General features: G+C 33.3%; 4 protein-coding genes across 8 annotated transcripts in view; 2 read left to right on the plus strand and 2 right to left on the minus strand.

Annotated features, from left to right (window-relative positions):
* Positions 1–792: 792 nt before the first annotated feature.
* On the minus strand, positions 793–15,055 carry phtf (putative homeodomain transcription factor). 2 transcript variants are annotated; one of them, XM_088266427.1, is made up of 15 exons: positions 14,807–15,055; positions 11,618–11,738; positions 10,559–10,698; positions 9,797–10,005; positions 9,326–9,423; positions 8,974–9,045; positions 8,063–8,894; positions 7,250–7,352; positions 7,034–7,141; positions 6,238–6,422; positions 5,598–5,716; positions 4,654–4,882; positions 3,851–3,946; positions 3,125–3,364; positions 793–2,147 (listed from the first exon to the last, which is right to left on the minus strand). In XM_088266427.1, the coding sequence occupies exons 2-15, from the start codon at positions 11,635–11,637 to the stop codon at positions 1,998–2,000; spliced, it is 2,601 nt and encodes an 866-aa protein (XP_088122553.1). In that variant the 5' UTR covers positions 11,638–11,738; positions 14,807–15,055; the 3' UTR covers positions 793–1,997. The 2 variants fall into 2 exon arrangements, with proteins under 2 accessions (XP_088122553.1, XP_088122554.1); XM_088266428.1 differs by having other exon boundaries at positions 8,974–9,039; positions 14,807–14,948.
* A 560-nt stretch (positions 15,056–15,615) lies between these two features.
* Positions 15,616–19,452, plus strand: LOC148305607 (cytochrome P450 9e2-like). The gene is made up of 6 exons (XM_088266473.1): positions 15,616–15,629; positions 15,730–16,088; positions 16,176–16,339; positions 17,242–17,370; positions 18,055–18,260; positions 18,881–19,452. The coding sequence occupies exons 2-6, from the start codon at positions 15,868–15,870 to the stop codon at positions 19,061–19,063; spliced, it is 903 nt and encodes a 300-aa protein (XP_088122599.1). The 5' UTR covers positions 15,616–15,629; positions 15,730–15,867; the 3' UTR covers positions 19,064–19,452.
* Positions 18,871–23,766, minus strand: part of LOC148305608 (cytochrome P450 9e2-like) — a 19,597-nt gene continuing 14,701 nt past the window's right edge. For all 4 annotated transcript variants that reach the window (XR_015838138.1, XR_015838135.1, XR_015838136.1 and 1 more), the window contains one exon: positions 18,871–19,000. The gene's annotated coding sequence lies outside the window, so the exon portion shown is untranslated. The remainder of the gene's footprint in view (positions 19,001–23,766) is intronic.
* LOC148305609 (cytochrome P450 3A19-like) lies at positions 19,896–23,407 on the plus strand. The gene is made up of 5 exons (XM_088266474.1): positions 19,896–20,137; positions 20,308–20,529; positions 21,080–21,180; positions 21,946–22,114; positions 23,170–23,407. The coding sequence occupies exons 1-5, from the start codon at positions 20,026–20,028 to the stop codon at positions 23,346–23,348; spliced, it is 783 nt and encodes a 260-aa protein (XP_088122600.1). The 5' UTR covers positions 19,896–20,025; the 3' UTR covers positions 23,349–23,407.

Raw genomic sequence — 23,766 nt, forward strand, 5'->3', positions numbered from 1 at the left:
TTATCTGATTTAAGTAATCACTTTATACACTGCATAGCATTCGCCGTTCTGCCCATGATTGAAAATCCTCGAAGATTAACATAGTAAAAAATATATGGTTTAAATTTATATAGATTTAAAGTAATCACCTTAAACGTTAGAGGATTTTTTAAAAAACATTTCATAAATCATTAATACATTAACACATTCTTCATTTTACACTATTAAGTAATAATGTGTAGATGCTATCATTGAAAAATAATAACAATAAAACATTCAATAGATTAATCTCCAAACCATCAATTTGTTTGTTCCACATATCGTGAGAGTACTGCGAATTTTCAACTATTTTTTGTCTTTCAGACTACATACACTTTTGCAAATAATTATTTCGTATTTATCCTCCTTCGCAAACAATTTGATTGCTTTTTTAGATAATGTTAAAGTTTTATTATAATTTAAATAAATTAAAACACAAGATTTTTTTTTAATAATTAAAAAAATATATATATATTGGTATAAACATATGCTGAGGAAAACCAAAAAGTGTGATAAAAACATGATTTGAAATTCATAAAATATTGAGTCATTCAAATTAATTTTTTAAAACTTTATTGTTTCATATATTCACAATATATTCATGTATGTATGTGTATTGTATATCCCCAGGTGACAAAAATATGACTTTTTTTTTAACCATTCTCTAATATTTTCAAATATTGATATTGAACGATCCAAACAACACAATATACAAAAATAAAACGACAAAATTAAAATCGCCAATAATTTGGTATTGTTTTTTTCTATGCATAATTTTTTTGAAATTCTTCATTCCTCATTATTGTTTTCTAAACTTCGTAAATTTTCCTCTTTCTCATTCAGTTGGTCCCAGATACAAACATTCAAATTACACCATAACATTAAAACAAATAGGACAACAACAAAGTAAAAATCAAAAGACATTAAACACAAACTCTTTGGTATATAAAATATCCATCAATCCAAGATCTCGCTTGCTGTGTATCCAATAACTACATTAGTAAATATTGAAAAAGGAAAAATAAAATACTACTCAAAACTAATCCTAGAATCACTATCACTAAATTACATATATTTGATATCTCTTTGCGTTTAATGCATTTTATTATCTACAGTCCTATAAATTTCAGGTTTTTTGAAAACATTCTTCTTCTAACCCTTATTTTTACCCAATACCGCATAGGGCACTGCATTTGCCTCTGATAAATGCAGAGATAATGTGATCGCTAACATTGTGATCAGTCTTGCGTTTCAGGTATCATTCCAAGGTACAATCGTTAATTCGAATGATAATTTTAATTTTGCCATAATTCAAAGAATACTACATACATTACAAAATCTGTAATACATAGTTGAAATAATAAAAATAAAATAAAATATAATTACGAGAAAAGTCAGGAAAAAGCCAATAGTATCAGAAAAAAAAATGTTTTTCTTGATTTTTGAGTTATTCTTTTAATTGATTTCAATCCCTTCTTTTGTTGTTTACCATTTCTGTAAAAATAATGTCTTAATCTTTTTTTCCTACTTGGTTATTTGAAAATTTATATATATTTAAAAAAAAATGCATTAACAATTCATAGTAAAAAATTGCATATTTTACTGTTGAAAGTATACACAGTAAAATCATTTTGTAATTATTAAAAATACCCCTGGAATTTAACCTGAAACCTAATGCGCAACAATCAAATATAACTAACCACTACACCATGGAGCCAAAAAACTAGATACACTATTTACTTTAAATAAGGGCAGTTTTGACTTAACAACCAATTCCTTATGTGAGTGTTACATATGGCTACTAATACATCTTCTACGAGGTCTAGCAAGTCTCTGCGTGGTGAAATGACTCTGTTTATGTACACATCGAAACGACCAATTTTTCAAACCATTTCTAGAAGTGTAGTCCAAGCGAATACAGAGGGACCACTATATTTATTTACCAATTGGCGGAGTAGTAGCGAGGAGAAAGTGACACATTACTTGATCTTTATCTTGTGTAGTTTGAGCTTGAAACCGAGTATTTCAGAAAGCACTCCGGAGAGTGCCGACAACACCACAACTTTGGTTATGGTGTACAGATATGGATTTGCGCTCAGTCCTGATATTTTGAACGGACTCTCCAGTTCCTAAAACAATCAAGATACAAAATGTTTAAAATATTTACTATATGTGTGTGCCAATAGCAGATAGAGTTAAAAAAAGTAAGAGTTCAAAGCTTTTAACTGCAATGTTATTATGTCGGAATGCTATTTTTCGATTTTCCTCCTTTTCTCCCTGTGGTCTTTACGCGTCTACATATTACATATAATGTTTGTTTAACCATTCCTTCATGGTGATATGTATTTAATAGAATTTGACCTTAATAACGAGAATATCGATATAAAATATCATAGATACGGGCTCAGAATTTTTGCATTTCTCCATAATACAATTACATATTACATAAAAGTTTTACATTTACGACCCGACGCATTACATTTGCAATGATGGAAATAAATAATTTAAAAAAAAAATAGGGAATAAAATCACCAATACACAAAGGATTCTCAGTGTATGTGTGCGTGCCATGCTTTGCGGACACGCGCACGCGGCTTTATACTGTTTCCGCGGATCTATTTTTAATAGCGCCAAGTCGTCCTAAGGGGTGGTCGTGTCGCTACCCCATCTATGGCGGCTACTTGTGATGTATTTTTTTTCTTCTTTTTTGGTAAGTATATCAGAGCTAACATTGCAAAATTGATAAATTTGAACTTCAACTATCGTCAATAAAAGCAACATTTGGGAAAATTCCCATTTTTAAATCTCATTTTCATATGATGTATGAAATACATATCACCGTTGCACGCGGAAGTTTTAAGCACTGTAGGAGAAAAGTTAAGATAGTTAAAATATAACTTTGTTTTAAAATCACTATTAATATTTTATTACAACTTAATTATATTGTCCACCGGTTTTAAAGCTAACCGCTTCATTTTCAAGACTGATCAATACTAAATTATCTACTTAAAAAAATCAATTTTTTTTTGGCCGCTAGGTAAAAAAGAGCTTGGGTAGATCTCAAGTGGGTGAAAGGTTAAGAATTAAAATGAAATACAAGTGTCACCTTGAGCAGGTCGGCGGCCAGCTTGAGCACGTTGTTGGCCACGGCGAGGCGCTCCTTGCTGGCGGGGCGGCGCTCCATGGCCAGGTGCAGGTTGATCTGCTCCGTGAGCAGCACGGGCAGGCAGCGGTGCTTGCGCGCCGCCCGCGTGCCCAGTGCGGCCAGACGCAGCAGCGAGGCTCCCAAGGCCAGCGCCCAGCCCAGGGCCTCGGCCGCCTTGCAGCTCTCCGTCTGTCCCGACTCCTAAACGCAAATGCAAATTATGGTATGTTCTCTCCGATTCCGCGATTTACATATTAGTTACTTAAATTCATTTAATAAACATATTGTTATCCACCTTGAAATCTATACTTTCTCAGCATTTTTTCTCCATGTTATAATGGGTAAATTTAAATGTTGTATTTCACACTCTCTCGCTGTTCACTGATAGTGTGAGTGGGAGACATGTATTTATCACTGCTTGCGACAAAAGGTTACAATTTGTTATTTTATTTTATATTATTTTTTAGTCTTTTTTTCAGTGCAGATCATAATAGCAGTCATATTCTTTATTGGATATTGTGTTTATATTAATTTTGTTATTAGCCATTTTAAAATGAAATAAAATCAAATAAATCAAATAACCTTTTGTGATTTGCAGGTGTTTTAGCTGATGTTTTTTGATGAAAATTTCACAAGCTTTTTTACTGTACTGTAAAAAAATAGATCAGTTAGAAAAAATCTACTTGCCTTCAAAAGTTCGATGACCAAGTAAGAGATGAGTAGAACCATCATGAAGAATGCTGCCGAGACTATGACATCCACAGATCTCTGTGGCCCTCGCCGCTAAAAAAAAATATTAAACAAAAAAATTATAAGTTTTAATTCAGTGTGGATTTCTATACACAAAACTGAAATATAATTGCTTGATAAAACTTTAACAGCCCATTCATAAAACATATGAAAAGACAGGAAGGTGTTTTTTATTGGCGAGATGTAAAGCCTCTTCATGGGCATGTGTGAATTTTTTGCAAAGCACAAAGAAGTCAGTTGCTGGCAATCAGCTGGCGAGTGACAAAGTATTATAACCACACATCAGGTTTTTGTTTCTCATTAATATTAATACAGAAATATCCCGTTTAATGCCACCCCTATTTATGCTATTTCGCCTTAACGCTGTTTTAATAGCTCAGTTCAGCGATTCACCAAGGAACCAAAAAATGCAATTTTTACTGAGGAATTTCCAAAAAATAGACCAACTTAGCCCTGATTCATTTAGAGCGCCATTTTTCTGGCACGGATTACCCACTTTTTTTTTGTTTTCTTTTTTTAAGGAATCATCCGCAACACATCTTTTCTTTTGTTCTTTTGTCTGCAGAAGATGGGGAAGGCTCTAATCTCACACTCTATTTTTATACAATCTATTTTTCATTCTTTATTTTAAATTTTTTTGCATTTCACAACATAAAACATTAATTAAAAAAGTAAAATTAGGTTAAAATATTTGTCAAAATGACTTTAGCCTCTTCCCTTGAATGGATCACAAGGCCCACCTTGAGATAGGATCTAACAGAGAGCCAGGTCTTGATGTTGCGGACGCGGTTGAGTCGGAAGTGCGGCAGGGAGGACTGGCGGGCGCGGCGAGCCGAGGTCAGGTGCGAGAACAGCTTGGCGTAGAAAAAGCGCTGGCGGAACGCACGCTCCGCAACGGCCAGGAGGAAGAACACCAGCGAACCCAGGCCCAGACGCATTATGGCCGATATCAGGTTGATCACACGTTCCCTGATGGAACAAAACACCATTTGAAACTATTTGATCGATGGGCAAAATAAAAATTTATGATTGTAAATCATAAGATATTTTGGCATTGGCATTTTTATTGTTATCATTTAATGAAATGCTTAACTTATTATTAGTCAAAAGTTATTTCATTTGTATAAGTCAGATTTTAATACTTAAAAACAAAAATAAATCTATAAATTTTCAATTCATTTTCCTAAAATCTAATAAAAGGAATCTGTACTTACAATTATTTTTTTAAAAAAAAGGAGGTCAATGCGCTAAAGTATGAATTTATTATCAATACAGTATTTTATTGGGACAGCTTCAAAGCATTTTTTAAGGATAGAACCAAGTTGTATTATTTTATTGCTAAAAATATGTGAATTATTCTTCATATTATTAATATCTGTCTAATTTATCCCAAGCAAAATATACTTTTGTACCATTAAATGATGATATTAGGAAATATGAAAATTTCACCATAAACAGATAAAATATATTTGTGTCTTGCTTGTACCGCTATAGTAATTTTGATGATCATGTTTAAGAAAGAGAGAAAAGCAGTTAAAAAAATGGTTTTAATATTTTTTTAAAATCTAAGACTCACTTTCATACCAGTTATTGCAATAAAAAAATCCACAGTTCACAATAAAATGTCTTTAAAAATAGATGGTTATTAGATTTGCGCCGTACAGCGTATTATGTCATTATTTACCATAAAGTGTTCCCAAAAGCAGCAAACAAAGCTCTCATGGGAGAGTTCATCAGGAAGATAACAGGCAAGTCCCAAACTGTGACGTTCTCTGTTCCGGCCGCTTCACTATCCACTAGAACCTGAAACCAAAGTACCATAACTGCTTTGTTGGGCTTTAAAAACAACTCGCGGCACTTTTCCCGTAATCGGGTAAGATAATGGTTGAGTGGGAAATACGATGACTTAGCATTTTTTGTAAATGTCTTAGCACTGTTCCATGTCTGTCTGCTATGCTAGTCGGGATTGTGGAGGTGTTGTGTACCAGCCAACGTCGAGTCGGAATCGGATCTGGCTGACTAACTGAACTAACTAAATACTAATTCCTTTCACTGCCTACACCAGGGTACTTCTAGAAAATTTGGTGGTGGATTTATTTGTATTTATTTCGATTGGCAGTGACAGGAATATTGAAAGCTTTTAAATGTAAATTCACAGTAAAATCGGGATAAAATTTTGTTTCACATTTTCAATCAATTTCGCACATTAATTTTTTATTAAATTGCCTTGCAAGAGAAGGTTTGTCAGGAAGCCTAGACACTTGTTTATCAGACCTGGGAATGCAGTGGGACAGCTGTCAATAAATTGGGTAAGATTATCTCACCTGTATGAGTCGTGTGGCAGTAGGCACAATGGCGAGAAGGAGAGCTAGGATGACAGGTCCCGGCCACATGCCAGTGGAGGTTCTGGCCAGGGTCCTCTCGGCGTGGTGCACCACGGCGCGGCTGATGTCCACTGCGGAGAGGGGCGCCTTCAGGATGCGTCCGCGCTCCCATATAGTGCAGGATACTTCAAACAAAAATTGACAGCTGAATCTAAAGCTCTTAAATTGGAGACTGACCGGAGCATTTCGTAGTAACATAACATTCGCGGCGAGCATCCGACATCGGATGGAGTACTCGGAACAAGCGGCGAGCAGCTCGGTTCGATGTACTGACTATACGAATGCTCGCATCGTAACGTGTTATGTTATGACGAAATGACTCCGGTCAGTCCCCACCTTTAGGTTAAACCCAAAAAATGCCCTTATGAGTAAAGCTCCTTTTCCTCGTACTGTAAATGGATGTCAATTACAAGACGTACACGTCAAACTCGCAGCCATTCACGGACTTTTTGACACAAGTAAACGAAACCAAATATCATGACAGGTGCCATGGCGTAGTTGGGTAGACGCTCGACTGTGAAACTGGTGTCGTGGATTCGATTTCCGCCAATTGCAAAATGAATTAAAGAAAGATTTATTTTCCTTTGGTCTGTTTGTGTGTCTGAGTGATTGTTATGTATTTTAACCCTTCCTTATCCCTACTATCCTAACTGCAGACAAGCCTCTCAAAGTAGGGGTTTTGGGGGTTATTTCTTTAAAAAAAAAAAAAAAACAGGACGGATAAAATAAAAATTACCTCTATCACTGGCCGGACTGAGGATAGCGCAGGGTTCCCAAGCGGGATCAGCTCCGCGGCCTTCCCACTCTGACTCTTCCGGTTCCGAACTATAGCTGCACTCTTCACCTGAAGATAAAACCATAAAATTGCATTAAAACCTTTTTATTGCTACCATGCTGTATGAGTTTATTTTATATTTCAGTCTGTAATTAATTGGTTGAATGTTATACTAACTGTTGGTAGTCTGTCCCACCCAGTCCGTGTGTTGTGAAGCTCCGAGGGAAGCGGAAGGAGTATCACATTCCTCCTCACTGGAAGACTGGCATGAAGTACATTCCTTGACATGGGATAAAATTTTATTATTTTAAAAAGTTTTGATTCGTTAAAACAATCATTAATCCAAAATGTCACATGTTCAGGAGTGACAAGTTAGTGACTACATATTTTAAATATTTCATACAGCTTTTCAAAATATGTTAATATAAAATTACATATTGAGCATAATCGTGTAATGTTTACTAAGCTTTCATTGATATCTCAGCATAATGAAAAAAAAAGCATTTTAAGATGAGAATATAGTCTGGGCATTTACAGAGTGTACATATAGTCATCGGCTGGTATAAGACGTGATCACTTAAACACAGTTTAATATTTACCATTCTACCTATCACTGACAACCAACATGCAACATTCCTTCAGAAAAATCAAAGATGACATCTATCGTTGAAATTAGTTACCAGAAACGTTGCAAACAAAACACTTTCGAAAAAATAATGATAACTAACACACTAAGGACGGGAAAGGTATTTCTACCCGTTCGGTCGATTGATACTTAAGGACGGCAAGGGTATTTTTACCTTCTGCGCCAGCCTCATTTCAAAGGCAGAAAAGAAGGTATTATCTAATGTTTTTATATTTGAATATTATATATACCAATCTATTTGTTAAGGTCCTAACTATATGAACATAATTATCAAATTCCGTCGCCAGCAGTTTGCAGGCATACAAAATACCGGTCCGAAATGTTTTAAGTGCAATTTTCCCTACCTTTCTACTCTTCCTATTGCACCCTTCGCAGTTCCTCTGCTTCAAGAGTTCCTGCACCCACGAGTTCCGGAAGCGCACATTAGCGGACGGCTTACACCGCTTCTCCCTCGTCCCCTCGGGCTCCGCGCTCAGGTTGGTGGAACTGCCCCCGTCGCTGCACACCCTCACGCCTCCCCTCACCCTCACGGTACTCTCGGACCCGATGGACACATCTTCCAGAACCGCATTCCCTTCATTCCACTTGTTCTCGTCACAAGTCTCTATCAGGTCCAAATCGCCTTTTCTCAAATTGGTACGCTTCCTCAGCTTACTTTCGTACAGAATGCCAATGGGTATCTTGTCGCTGACATTGGCGAGGGTGGTATCTTTGTCTTCCTCGTTTTCTTCTTCGCTTTCGTGGCCATCCTTGACCTCGTCAACGTCAGCATTAAAATCTAACTCGTCACCGTTTTCACTTCCGTTTGAATTGTTGCCGTTGAGGCTTTCAAATCCGTCATCACCCTCGGCACTTCCGGAAGGAAGGCGAGGAATCTCGTTCTTCCGCTTTTCTTTATGTACGGGACTCGCCTCTTCATTTTCCTTCGCTTCTCCGCACATCAGTCGCTGCCCTCCAAGGACGAAGGAAACACTTTGTCCCGAGTTGGTTGGCGGAGTTAGACAAACAGTCGGGATACCGAAAGACCTTATCCATTCCTCATTTTTCTCCTGGCTTTCTTCATTTTCAACCTTTGTTTGCGTCGATACACTGATTCCTCTCCTGTCATCTGTAGAAAAAAAATCATCTTGCGAATTGTCTACAGATGGCGATGCGGCATCAACCAACCGATCCTTTCTGGAAAATAAAAGAAATTAATAAGACAATGAAAACACTCCTTGAAAATAATATCGCTTTGTAACAAAACTCTTCAAACCTTAGGATTCCCTTTTCCGGTGTGACAGATAGTCTGCATCTCGGTCTCCTTTCATCAGTCATAGATCTGTACCTTAAAGAAAAGATTTGATGCATTAATTCATATCCATTTAAGATTCAAAATGGAAGCCTAAAAAGATTGAATTCGACTGTCAAAAAAATTGTAGAATAATTTTCTATTTTAACGTAGTAACTGGTAGTAAAGCTGGCACAATAAAAGAAGATGTAATAAGCATTAGAAAGGTGTAAGTATTGTATATCTATAAAGGTCTAAGTAAGTCTATGTTAGCACTGTGTTCAAGTCAACTCCAATGGAGTGAATATGTATCACTAAGCAAGTAAAGCAAGCTCACCTGCGAGTCGAAGTTCTCAGAGGACCCGTGCTGACAATAAGTGCATGGACCACACCCAGACCGGCCATCAAAAACAGGGGGACTAGAATACATGTTGCCTGGAAGTGTAAAATGTTTTTGATGAAATTTAAGATAAAATTATATTAATTCGGCATTAACTTAGTGGAATGACCTGTTGATTATTTATTTTATAAATAAACGCATATATAACACCACTTGATGAGGTTTATTTCATTACACACAACTAATTTCGAAAACAAACAGACGTTTTCATCTACAGGTAAAAAGTAAAAGTGGTGCTATACAATTATTAAAAAAAATAATTAAGATAAAATTAAATATTTCACGGGCTGAAAACTGTAGATATTAGAAATTATTTACAGTGCATACAAAGGTACTTGATTTTTTTTAATGAATGCACTATAATTTACTTTTTTACTATGCTATATTAGAGAGTAGTGGGTGACTCACATCCAGGACGGTGGCGGAAGGCGCCAGCAGGTAAAGGGTGGTATTGAGCCCCTGCAGCAGCCACAGCGCGAGCAGCAGGCGCGCAGCGGCCCCCGAGGTGTGGGCGGTCCACCAGCCTAGCCAGGCGGGCAGCAGGAGCACCCGCGCCAGCGCCAGCCGCACCACCGTCCCCAGGCCCTGTACAGGCTTCGCTTTTGGGAACGAGGACCCTGGGAAAACATTATAAACTATAGAAATATGCAGAGAAAATTGTCATCGAGAGAGGAGGGCAAAAGGTGGCTGCAAAGAGAAGGCTGTCTCGGATCAAAAACATAAAAACTGGCATTTCTAGAGATGGTCAGGTAGTCACCTATAGCCAACGGAAAGAAAAAGAGAAGAACAGAACAATGTCAAATATAGCAAACACTCATCCGCTAAAAATCAGATTTAAAAAAAAAATCTTGGAACTGCAAGATTACTGGATCATTGTTCAATTTCATACAATTATCACATGACTTTAATAATAACAGGTTTCAATTTTTTTTATTCAAATGGTTACTTTTATTTGTAAACATGTATGTATTTCATAGCTGCTTTAATTTTTTTTATTTATTTGATTTTAAAATTATGTTGATCATTTTCGGCATATATTTTAGAGCGATACAAGTATGATGAATATAAAAGCTGTAATAAAATACACAACATACTTATACTATTCAAATATAGAAAAAATAAGAAAAATTACAAGTAAAAAGCTAAGTCAGATTTGTGAAAATAAATTACCTCGTATAAGATCGACATCGATGAGATCGGGTCGCAACTTAGCGGACTTTAAAGGAACTTGTGTTAGTCCGTGAAGGATACGTTGTTCTATAGTTGTCTCCCATTCCTGCTTATCATACGTTCCAATCTTTTTCTGGTACCTAGAATTATATATTCTTTCAATATATTTTCTCTAAAAAAGCACATAACTATGGGTCATAAAAAGCCAGATCAGATTAAATTGAGTGCGTTCCGTTCATAGATAAATAATGTCTATTCATTTCTGTTATTCGGCCCGGGAAGTTAAAGCCCAATATAAGATAAATCGAAACTTAATTTTCTTAAAACGCAGGTAACATATTTGACGTAATTGAATTTTTTAATCAAAATACCGTTTTCATTTAAAAATAATTTTTCCTTGAAATATGGTTTTGAATAGAGAGTTATAGAAAAGTAAGGAGATAAAAATATCTTTTTTAAATACATTCTAAAAAAAAGTCAAATTCCAATAAATATACAGTGGAACCTCTTATAAAAGCATAATTCGTTCAAAAATCTTACTCGTTAAGCGATATAATATATTTTGTTTTGACTGGAAGTCCCGGTTCACAAGTGAATGTCTTCACAAAAAGGGACTTGCCCTTTCTCTGTAATTCATTATGCGAAATTTTGCACGTAAGGGAGCAACTTTTTAACTTTTTTTGCGAATTACTCGTTATGATAGTTTTATTTAAATTTATGTTATTTAATATGATACAGATGGTGTGAAGGCTGCTGGTGGTACATAGGAAATAAAATAATTGAATGATTGTAGATAGGAAAATGAGAATTGCAGCAATATCCAAGGTAATCAGAGTTGCATAACTGTACCAGTACAAGCTTGTGTAAGATGTTATTGCCTATTTTCATTCTTAATTTTATCTATATAACTATAATAAGTTTGTAGAATCAAAAATTTTACAAACTTATTAAAACTATTAAACTTCACTCCATAGCTGATTTAATTAATATGCCTCAAAATTTTACAGTAAATTAGTTCATTTGCAAAATGATAGAAGAAATAATATGAAAATGTATTACCAAGCAGCAAGTTCTGTCATATTCAATGAATTCCTCGGGTATTTTTCTGTACTTGTGTTTGTCAAATACAGACGTCAATACGGGACTCACTTTATTACCATTGTATTGTTGAAAGCCCCCTCTATAAATCAGAAAACAAAAACATATATGTACAAACTTTAAATTCGCTTAATCACAGGTACCATATTAACCCTTAATAAGTAAACATTCGTCTGGCGGACTACGTAATTAAAAACATGAAACTTATCAAAAGTATTTATTAAAAATAGTAACTGGTTACACGACTGGTTTGGTTTATTAGGAAAGAATGTAAGAGAGGTTTACCAATAAATCACTATTCCGCACACTCACTACATAATACGTTAATATTGTGCGATCCACAAATGGCATTGTATCTACAAACATAGTTTAGTTAACATGAAACATGGAACTGGCAAAGGAAGGATGAAAGCAGAGTGAACGCTGTTGAAATGCGCTCCCTCAGACGAATGTGTGGAAAATCATTGTATGACAGAATTAAAAACGACGATATAAGAAAGGAATGTAAGGCTGAACGAGGAATAATCGAAAAGATTAGGAAGATTTCTATGTGGTGGTATGGACATGCGGAGCGAATGGATAGCGAGAGAATGACTAAGAAAATATATGTGGCGAATGTGAGAGGGAAAACAGAACGTGGACGACCGAAAAAGACTCGGCACGATCAGATCAATCAGAACCTAAAATCTGGCGGTGTCAAAAGTCTGCGTAATCGGAGGGCATGTATGACTAGATGTATGGATGTGAAGAAGGCTAGGAGTATATGTCAGGACAGAAGAGTGTGGCGTTCCATCCTCTCTGCCTACCCCTGCGGGGAAACGGCGTGATGGTAGTAGTAGTAGTAGTAGTAGTAGTAGTTTAGTTATCTAGGGTTAAGTAGATTTTTTTCTTCATATATATTTTTTTTTACCATAAACTCTTTTCTCTAGAAAGATATCTTTATAAAGAAGTTTTTCTTATAATGTTCTAAACACTAAGGTGTTACAACTTTAAAAAAAAAACATTGTTTTTACATTGAGAGTTCTTCATTATAATATAATCAATACAACAATAATATGCAATATTATAGATATCTTAAGAGAGAAACTATTTTTTTGAGAGCGGGAATATGATAAAATATCGATAAAATTAAGAAAGGTGTGTTGAGATGGTTTGGACATGTGGAACGAATGAGTGACGAAAGAACGGTAAAACAAATTTATGAGGCGAATGTTAGTGGGAAAAGAAGCAAAGGAAGACCGAGAAAAACATGGCACGATCAGGTATGCCAAATACTTGAAAGTGGTCAGGTTAGGAGTCGTAACAATCGGCGGGTATGTATGAGGAGATGCATGAACGTGGAAGATGCGAAGAATGTTTGCAAGGACAGAGTGGTGTGGCGCTCTATTCTCTCTGCCTACCCCTGCGGGGAAGCGGCGTGATGGTTAGTTAGTTTTTTTTTTTTTAGGAATATGAAAATCTGAGAATTTACAGAGCTTAACCTGTCATTACCTGGTTTAAGTGATTAATTTAAACAATGTATAACATTCACCATTCTGCCCATGATTAAACATTCATATAATATTGATTTTTTAAATTTGTATACATATATTCAATATAACATGCGAGCTCTCTCTAGACTGAAAATATTGTTAAATCAATTTTATTTAAAACAAATTGAACATTTTTCGAGCAAGTTAAGTAAGTAAAACTCACTAGGTTACTGCAACCGGGATCAATGTGAAAACTTAACAAACCAAACTGACTTCAATTTGTATCCGAATATAACTTATTTAGTCAAGTACAGTCTGATGATAATACAAGTGGGCATTGCAGTCATGTTTATATGGTTGACACTGACAACTCGATAACTTAGACCCTATTTAGTAATGGAACATCTATGGGTTAAAAAAAGTAAAACTTCCCACTAAGATTATTCTTAATAAAAAAATAATAATACAAAGTCAGGTAATAAAGGTAAGAAAGGTATAAATGTAATGTAAATTTCTACATATCGCTCACTCTTTTCAACAACGTCATTAATAAAAATTGTCAATTTTCAGTTGCGATGTTTTCGGAATGCCCAGAAAATGTACTTCATCCCAGCAAAAGAGGCATATTTTTAACTTAATATTTACCCGCTACAGGGCAGAAAGTGTTGTTTTTGCATTTTGAATAAAATGTATTGTTTAATTATTTTTTTAAATATACTAAATATTTTTCAAATACATTCAGGTTTTACCTAAAAAGATCGGTTGCACAGTAAAAAGTTTAATAAGTAGCTTGATATTGATTTTTATTACATGGTATTATATTTTTAAACTTTAAAAACGATCTCCTAAAAATCAAGTATTTTGATATATGACGTTGTTGAAAGGAGTGAGCGATAGGTTTTTTTTATTTTTTTTGAATTACCTAACGTCCAAGTGACTCTGAAATCTAGCTACGGCTTATGCAACACCGTTTATCATGTCCCTACTCAGGCTTCAACTTTATAAGTTTCATAGCCTATGCCTACTTGTGAGTGGATTTACTCTTTATGTTTAAAGTTACTATAATTTCATGTAATTCATGAGTGAAAATTCTAGGCAAAAACACTTGAGCGATAGGTAGACTTGTGACAGAATATTTAAGTAAAATAAAAAGTACCAATATTTTCTTACATGACCTGCTCCATAGAGACACGGAAAAATAATTAATAAAGTCACGCTTCCAAGTTTCAAGTGCACATTTAAAATTAAATTGACATGAATATCATTGAAAAACATCATTTCACAATAATGTAGTTTGGTATAAATTGTTGAAAGATATTTCTACCTTGATCTATTTTCGTACTCAAGAAAATCAAGGTAAATATTCGCTTATTGAATTTATGTACATAAGATTTTATAAATATTCACTTTTATAAAATATATTAATTTAGAGCACAGATAGAACGAATATGCATTTTAATCCAAACGTAAAACTAAATATCTTACTTGTCATTTTATATACAAATATATCAATATTTTATTTACAAATATTCATACCCGTAAAATTTGCAGGTTTGATTATAAACCACATTAATAAATAGTGAACTAAAGGTTAATTTCACGAATTCAAATGACAGAACCGAGATTTTCCGAACAGAAAATATTATGTATATTGTCAATGCAAGTCGATTTTACTTACGCGGTGTTTATTCGTGGCTTTGTCACAAAATATTTTGAACAAATATGCCTCGTTTGTGAATTAACTGTTTTCATTAAATAATAAAGGAATGATTAATATAAGAAAAAATACACGAAAACATAACTGAGAACAGCTGTTTCGCAAAATCTTTGTTAGAAAATAGAAAGAGAAAATCGCGAACTATCTTTTTTCAGCAATTGTTTTTCATTAGAAAAATAAACTAGAATATAGAAGCTATTATTTGTCTATGGATATTTAAAGATGAATTGCCAGTAATAAGAAAAGCATTTCAGATAGTGCGCACTCAATACTTTTCCACTTTTGTTTTTCATCAACAACAAAAATTATATAGGTAGTATAATTTCATGCCAAATAGTCTTTTTTCGCACGGGACAAACTACCTAATTAATTATCAAACTGTCGGTTCAACTAATCGAAAATGATTTTAAGAATTTTTCTTTACGTTTGTCACACAAAAAAAAATTGCTGATTAAAAAACAATTCTAGTTTTAAACATATGTATATTAAACGTTGTTCTGAATAAATATACAAATTCACACTAGCTTGCGTCACTTATCTGTTTTTTTCTCGTTAAAAATCCAATTAATGGCGTTATAATTGAAAGAAAATAATTATAAAAAAATGGATCGTATATTATAATGCCACCTACTACTTTGAAATAAAAGCTAAAAGTGAAAATACAAATTAGGTACCTAGCTACCAATATTTCCAATAAATATTGCAAGAATAAAAAAACAGAGCACAATATTTGTAGAATGTTAACACGAAATGGCGCTAGTTTCAAAATTCTTATTCACATTCTGTAGGTATCTATCATCAATTGTTATCAAATATCTAATCTGTCTGTTTTTGACTATCATGTATCCCGATAAAATATTTTTATTGATTAAATATATTTTCAGTGACACTTATAAAATTAAGTTAATGTTAAGGATAATTAGATTTTTATCTTTGAACGATGCAAGATACGGCGCTACGAAAATTAACCTTCAAATAAATATATTAGTATTTAAGAAGTGTACTGTATTGACACCGCCGAAATGTTGAATTTTTCGACTACGGAAATTTTTATTCTTATTTTCTTTGGATTCTTCGTGGCCCTTTATTATGTATCTAAATCAAGGCATAGAGAGTTCGAAAAGACGGGCATTAAACATCTGGAGCCTGTAGGAGTATTCGGAAATATGTTTTGGTCAATTTTGGCTCGTGAACATTTATCTTCCATTATCAAACGAATTTATGATGCTTTCCCGAACGAAAGGTAAATTAAAACTGTTTATAATGATAGTTATATACCGTATTTAAATCTCACATATTATAGCGTTTTGTTCTGTTCATTTTGTTTTAGATACGTGGCAATTTTCGAATTTCTGAATCCAACAATTATAGTGAAGGATCCGGAGCTTATTAAAAACATTACAATCAAAGACTTTGATCACTTTCATGATATTCCTTTCATCATAGATGAACAAATAGATCCTGTTTTTGGGAATACACTTTTGGCGTTAAAAGGTAAGTGTATATATTTTTTTTAAATATATATTTGAAGCAAAAAACCAACATAAAATTTTTAGATCAGAGCAAACTGGAGCACCTCTATTTAGAATATCTTACTAAAAAATATAATAATAATAATATTAAAACCCTTATCCGCACCCCAATGGTGCATAGGGCACTGCTTCATATAAACGCAGTGTTATCTTGATCGTTTACACATGAAGGAAAGGTGATCAGCCCTCCGCTTCTGGTACCAGTCCAGGGTAGTATTGAATAAATATTACAGTGAAAAAAATCACTTATATTTATTTGACCCCCCCCTGGGAATCGAACCCGGGACCTCCAGAACGGTATCCGAGCGTGCTGACCATTACACTACGGAGGCGGACTAAAAAATACTTTACAAAAACACTGGGGACAACTGCAAATTTGATTTCTTTAAATCAAATTTCATTATCATCTATCGAAACCCTATCATTTTTCTTTTTGAAGTTATTAACACATTGACTGGAAAATTTGAAAAAAAAAACGATTCTGGGGGGCACAGCTGTATAATGCAAAGTATTAGTTTTCAGAAAATATATGGGCCAACTTCATGCCAAGCATTAGTTTTCGAGAAAAATCTGGGCCAACTTTGGTAATTTGTCCAGGGGGCCACACAGTGTGCTTACATTTATATAACATGGCAAACGTGAAGGGTATCCATTTCACTGAATGTAAAATCTAATCCATGATTGGAGTAAATATATAAGTCACGCATCTTGACTAAACACAGCTTGAGTTAAATATAACTCACATAGCGTTCAATGTGTTGGTATTTTAATATGAAGAGTTAGTGGTAAATAAATAATCTATAAAAAAACAACTATGTTTCAATCTTCTTTAAAGTATTTGGTTACTGATATATCATTATTTAGGATCGAAATGGCGTCAAATGAGATCAGCTTTAAGTCCAGCCTTTACCAGCTTGAAGATGAAGACTATGTTCACTTTTATGACAAATTGTGCCACAAGAGGTGTGTCTTTTTATCAACAAAAAGTCAAAGGTAAAGTATCTAACACTCTCCTTATCATTCATCGTTTACTTTGTGTAATACCACTTTAAAAAATGCTAAGTTGTGACTACCGGTTTCATAATAATCATTCCACCATCTGATAATTAAAATAAAATTTCCACAGTCTGGCATTTATACAAAAATAAAATTTTGAAAGAGAAAAAGAAGACAAATGAATCACAATGGGAATATTTTTAAAAGTGGACTTGAAGTTAAATTTAGACTGTAACAATTCAATTTTAATTATACAATAATACAAAGTATTATAAGCATGTATTCCAAATAGTTTTACTCATATTTCTGACATACATGACATGCTTAGTAATCATAAATGAATTAAAGAATAATACATTTTTTTAACAAAATATTGAAGACTGGTCATTAACCTGTTATTGGCAGGTTCAACAATATGTTCATATTGTTTTTTTTTTAATTACCTAACGTCCAAGTGACTCTGAAATCTAGCTACGGCTTATGCAACACTGCTTATCATGACCCTACTCAGGCTTCAACTTTTTAAGTTTCATAGCCTATGCTTACTCGTGAGTGGATTTACTATATAAGTATGTTTAATAATTTCATGTAATTCATGAGTGAAAATTCAAAAACACTCGCTGTGTTGATATTGTTGACTTTTTTAATGTATTTATTGATTTACTATCTGGTTTGTTGCAGAAAATCCCAAGTATGAGGTTGACGTAAAATATTTAGCGAGCCGATTTATTGTAGACGTCATAGCGTCGACATCATTTGGCTTTGATGTGGATTCTTTAAAAGAACCCAACAACAAATTCTTTACTGAATCACTGAATATGACGACCACAACTTTATGGATGATGTTAAAATTTACAGGGTTTAGAATTTTTCCAAAGCTAATGAAGGTACTTTATTATCGATATGTATATCATTGTTGCGCAAAAAAAAATTATTGTATGCCGTGTAGTACATTTAAAAAAGAAAAAATAAATCACATAACTAACCATATTTCGGACATGTCTTATTTTATGCTTGATTTTTTGATAATTTTAAACACCCACCGGTAATATTTATTTAATATCAGTTTATTTGTTATAAAAAAGTATACAATTTATATTTTAGTGATGGATGTCAGTAAGATGCTGATAGCGCATTTCAGGTTGTTTTTCTGTGTCGATCGCACTAATTGCTGATTGCGCATCATTACATGAGCCATCTTCACGGCACTACACATAGTGCTCAAATTTTTGGCACTCTTTATTTTTTGGCACTAATTGCTGATGGACATCATTACATGGGCCATTTTCACGGCACTATAAAATCGCTTTTTTACTGACAGTACAATTTCCCAAATTGCAATCACATATTTCCAAAATCGTGATGGTAACAAAAGTCAATATATTTTTAAAATGGTAAAGCAAGATCTGCATCACCATTATGTACAAGAGTTTTATTTTTAAAGTGAAGATATAAGTGATTTATTTTATGTATTTTTCTCCATATGATATGTTTCTTCTTGTTTTAGATTCTCGGTATAAGGTTAATGGGAGAAAAAACAGTTTCCTTCTTCAGAAATTTGATTCGTCATTCACTGAGACAGCGAAAAGAAAGTCCCATCCATCGCCCTGATATGTTGCATCTACTCCTAGAAGCAAAGAAAGGTCATTTGTTACATTTTATACAAGTGGGGTATAATAGTATTTTCTAGTTAATTTATAATTTGTGTAAAATTTACACATCACACAAAAATGCAAAAACGGAAATACAAAAGGAAAAACATTTATGAAATAAATTCATAATAATTTTAAAAACTTTTCAAATATTTGAGATGATAAAAAAACCTTTACAGTGAAACCTCTCACAAAGAGCATAATTGGTTCCGGAATATTATTCGCTAAGCGAAAAAAAATTCGTTTTGACTGTCGCGGAAGTCCCGGCTCACAAGTGAATGCTGTGAAAAAGGGACTTGTCCTTTTTCTGTAACTCATGCGAAATGTCGCTCGTTAAAAGAGCAACTTTTTTACATTTTTTTGCTCGTAATGCAAACTACTCGTTATAAAAGGTTCCACTGTATCTGATATAATTATAGATAAGATTAAGTAAGGTACAATTTGTATAAAGTTTTGTGCAGTCAGTACTGTTGGTAGAAACAGATGAGAAAGCTAGTTTGAATAAATATAGACGAGCACCCTCTAAACTCTTAAAGAGACTTTAAGACACCATGCCTCTAAAAGAGTTTATTAAAAAACAATTTTTTTTTTTTTCTTTTTTTTTTTTTTTTGGTACGACTTTTTAAACTTTTACTTTAGCTACCTTTACTTAACTTTGACTCGCTTGACTTTATCTTACTTATCGTAACTTCATATAACTAATTCTAAGAAGGTACCAAGTCTAAAAGAGACTGTAAGAGAGGATACCTTTGAAAGAGTTCATTAAAATTTCGCCTCTTTTCTATGTTTCTTTACATTTTTTTTTGGTACGACTTTTTAACCTAAATTACCTTTACTCGTAAATAGAGATTTGAAAAAGTCATTTAAGCTCCAGCTTTACAAAAACATCAGATACATTTTGGCTGACTTAAATCATTCTTCCTCATTCTGCTATTTCCCTTCCATTTTTCCAATTATCAGGAGCCTCTCCAGATTAATATCTATTAGCCTTGAACACACTATGAAGAAGGAGTCTCATTTGATATTCAATATTTCCGTAATGGGCACATTGGTTCTCCAGATAATTGCCTCCACACAAGAATACTTTACTAAGTCAAAGGAACAACAACCAGGTATGTATGTATTTTAGTATTCAAATTAGAGTTCAATGGATTGTAGATTGGTTGAATATGCACTATCCAACAGTATTTTGGTAATCACGCATAAATCACGTCTTTTGAACATAATCATATGCACAAGTTATGGCTACACGGATTACACTTTACGTTTCATTGTTTTATAGAATGGACCGAAGATGAGCTGATTGCTCAAGCCATCGTATTCATACTGGCCGGGCAGCAGACCACGACAACAGTATTCAGTTTCCTGATGCATGAATTAGCCGTGAACCCAGATATCCAAGAGAAACTGTATGAGGAGGTGTCCTGCGTCATGACCGAAGTAGACGGAAATCCAACCTACAATGTCTTGCTGCAAATGGAATACATGGATATGGTTATTTCAGGTAGTTTATCGGATTCTTTATTATTGCTGTCACATAAGTATACTTAGAATTTGTTCAAAAATTCATTTTAACAATTAGCAATAATTACAGTTTTAAGAAAATATGTATTTATTTTTTTTAAATTTAAGTTTTAATTTGTAATTTTTTACCTAAATTTTATGGTAAATATCTACTTAAGCAAATCTTAAATTAATAATGAATTGCTATTGGGAGCCGCAAAGTGACTGCCAAATCAATTAATGAAAAAAGGATATAAGTAGACAGAAATCTGGCAGAAACATAATTGTTTTGTAATAAAGTTTTTTTTTTAAATCACATAAGGGTGTTTTTCATTAATTTAACTTTAAAAAATATATTTTCCTTTTAAAGATTTATTATTTTTTTTTATTAATTTTTTTTTTCTATATATTTTTTTTGCCTTATAGATTTTAAATATGTTTTGTTCAGTATCAAAAACGATATATGTAGTTACTATATAGTTTTTTGTTTTCCCCAAGGAGAAGAGAAAATATAATTTTCATTAGAAAATTTCCACACATTATATTTTCAGAATCCTTACGAAAATGGCCCCCAATTCCATTCACCAACCGACTTTGTATCCGGGACTATAATTTGGGATCACCTGGAAAAGGAAATTCTTACGATAAGCTTGTGAGTTTAAAAAATATATAAACATATATATAAACATATATATATATATATATATATATATATATATATATATATATATATATATATATATATATTACATATATACATATACTTTACATATATATATATATATATATATATATATATATATATATATATATATATATATATATATATATAGTTAGGTTAGGTTAGGTTAGGTTAGGTTTATATTTATTTTACAAAATATATATATATATATATATATATATATATATATATATATAATAGATTTACGATTCACTTTTTACGAATATATATTTTTTTTAAATACGTAAAATACTCATAAGTAGAGAAACCCAGATTTGGACTCATACAAAAATATTGTGAACATAAGCATATATATATATATATATATATATATATATATATATATATATATATATATATATATATATATATATATATATATATATATATATATATATATATATGTCCAAATCTGGATTTCTCTACTTATGAGTATTTTACGTATTTAAAAAAAAAACATTTGTAAAAAGTGAATCGTAAATCTATTTTTACACTACCAAATTATTGAATAGATTGATTAAAACAAAATTTGTATATCATTTGATTATTTTATAAGATAAAAAATGTGATAAATAGGTCTTGTGATAAATTTCATAAGACTTGTCAAGCTTATTCTATTAAATGTTTAGAATACAAAGACTAATCTGATTGGCTGGTTTTAACTTTGTAATAAAATTTGTCATAAAATTTTTCTAGGTTAAAAAAGGGGAAACAATATGGATTCCCGTGCATTCCATCCATATGGATCCTCTACTGTGGAATAATCCAGAAGCGTTTGATCCGGAACGCTTCTCTAAGGACAACGCTAAATGCATCAAACCTCTAAGCTACCTACCGTTCGGTTCTGGACCTAGGAATTGCATAGGTTATTTTCCACTTTCGAAATCCAAGTTTATTACACATATTTTTTTAAACAAACTGTTTTATACAAATTTTTCTTCGGATAGGATTTTTAAATAAATGATTATTAAAAGGCAAACGATAGCTCAAATTATCAAAGTGCTAATCCCTAAAGTTTATTACAGAATTTTTTACTTTAGCTGAAAAATGAAATTCTTAAGTTTATTAGAGAATTTTTTACTTTAGTTGAAAAATGAAATCTTTGTCTGAAATCTCCTTTAACAATTTTATAGGTGAAAAAAAAACTGAATGCCATCCCAGTAGTAACCCTTGTAAGATATTTATAGCTTTGCATTGTGTATATATTTACAGTTTGAAAAATTACATTTAGGGCCCCTGTCCACTACCCGGAATTTTACTGTCAGCAGTCCGGTTTTGAAAAATTAAAGCGATTACGACAGTTTAGCGTGATCAAATTTACGCGCAACGTGTTCACGCACCGATCAAGAGCTCCGATCCGAAGAAAGATGGACAAAAGCACAAACCAATCCAAGCCAATCATCGTTTTAAAACGCTAACTGACGTGCCGGATGGTAAAATTCCGTGTAGTGGACAAAGCCCTTAGATGCATTTGTGTACTTTAACACATTGTTGGCGGGCGGTTTTTCATCAAACCCGATCCTAATTAGTATACTTATTAGAGTTGTATACTAATCACAAGTAACCGCAAACCCAAGTCCGATCTGTGCAACGTTTTTTGGCATCCTTCGCGCTCTGAAAAGTGAGAACTGAGAGCGGGAGACGCTTAAAAGCGTCTCCCGCTCTCTACTAACAGAATGTAAAAGACTTTTTAAGCGTTTCCCTCAATAATGTGTTGAAATGTTCTAGTGATTCAGCCAAATATGTTTCATTAGCAGTATTAAATATTGAGTAACTCATATTACAAAACCTTCATGATATTAATTCAAAATGGTCCTTCTGTTCAACAATATTTTATTTCTTGCAGTTTTTATGTTTATATTTACAAAAATGCTCGTATTGTTTAACAAATTTATTTACATATTTCATTGATTTTTCCAGGTTCCAGATTTGCACTGCTGAACTTGAAAGTTTTACTGTTTCACTTCCTGTACAACTTCAAGTTTGAGGTCTGCTCTAGGACTGTGGTTCCTATGAGGGTCTTAACTAACACGCTCTTCATGGAGTCTAAGGATGACTACTGGGTTGCCATGAAACCGAGACATGAACCTAAATTATAATAAAAACAATATTGAACTCGGGCCAAAGGTTCAGTAATAATCATTTTTGATTATTTGGGGTGTGGGGGGAGGGTGGAGGGGGGTGTGGTGGTGTGGGGGGTTGTCTCTGGGGGTGGCTTTTGGGTGGTTGGTAGGGGGGACTTTGGGGCTTTATTTTGTGCTGGTTGGTGGGGGGTTTGCTTTTGTTTGTTGTGAGATCTATACGTATATCTATTGTCTAATGGTACTGGAACACTTATGATGAGGAAGACGGAAATGCGCAAATCAAAGTGAATTATTTACTTTCCAAAAATTACAAAAGTTATAATGGCGAGAAGAACAAAGCGACGCCAATAGACAAAGAGCAAGCGCGACGTATTAAATTTAACGGTAAATCTAATCTGAGCACACTGAGGTAATTCGTCCTCCACCCTTTATA

Source organism: Brachycentrus maculatus, unplaced genomic scaffold, assembly GCF_059751285.1.
Source record: "Brachycentrus maculatus isolate JH-2025_06_01 unplaced genomic scaffold, ASM5975128v1 h1tg000269l, whole genome shotgun sequence".
Classification (NCBI taxonomy): Eukaryota; Metazoa; Arthropoda; class Insecta; order Trichoptera; family Brachycentridae; genus Brachycentrus; species Brachycentrus maculatus.

What these genes read in the sequence shown, in the direction of transcription:
- LOC148305607 (XM_088266473.1), top strand. Translation starts at nt 15,868, where the DNA reads ATGTTGAATTTTTCGACTACGGAAATTTTTATTCTTATTTTCTTTGGA. An exon ending in TACACTTTTGGCGTTAAAAG is followed by an intron (nt 16,340 to 17,241) that starts GTAAGTGTATAT and finishes ATCATTATTTAG; the next exon opens with GATCGAAATGGCGTCAAATG. An exon ending in TTATCAACAAAAAGTCAAAG is followed by an intron (nt 17,371 to 18,054) that starts GTAAAGTATCTA and finishes GGTTTGTTGCAG; the next exon opens with AAAATCCCAAGTATGAGGTT.
- LOC148305609 (XM_088266474.1), top strand. Translation starts at nt 20,026, where the DNA reads ATGAAGAAGGAGTCTCATTTGATATTCAATATTTCCGTAATGGGCACA. An exon ending in CATGGATATGGTTATTTCAG is followed by an intron (nt 20,530 to 21,079) that starts GTAGTTTATCGG and finishes TTATATTTTCAG; the next exon opens with AATCCTTACGAAAATGGCCC. An exon ending in GAAATTCTTACGATAAGCTT is followed by an intron (nt 21,181 to 21,945) that starts GTGAGTTTAAAA and finishes AAATTTTTCTAG; the next exon opens with GTTAAAAAAGGGGAAACAAT.
- phtf (XM_088266427.1), bottom strand. Translation starts at nt 11,637, where the DNA reads ATGACAGAACTTGCTGCTTG. An exon ending in CAGTCCGGCCAGTGATAGAG is followed by an intron (nt 6,423 to 7,033) that starts GTAATTTTTATT and finishes TTTTGTTTGAAG; the next exon opens with TATCCTGCACTATATGGGAG. An exon ending in GCTTTTGGGAACACTTTATG is followed by an intron (nt 4,883 to 5,597) that starts GTAAATAATGAC and finishes TTGTTCCATCAG; the next exon opens with GGAACGTGTGATCAACCTGA.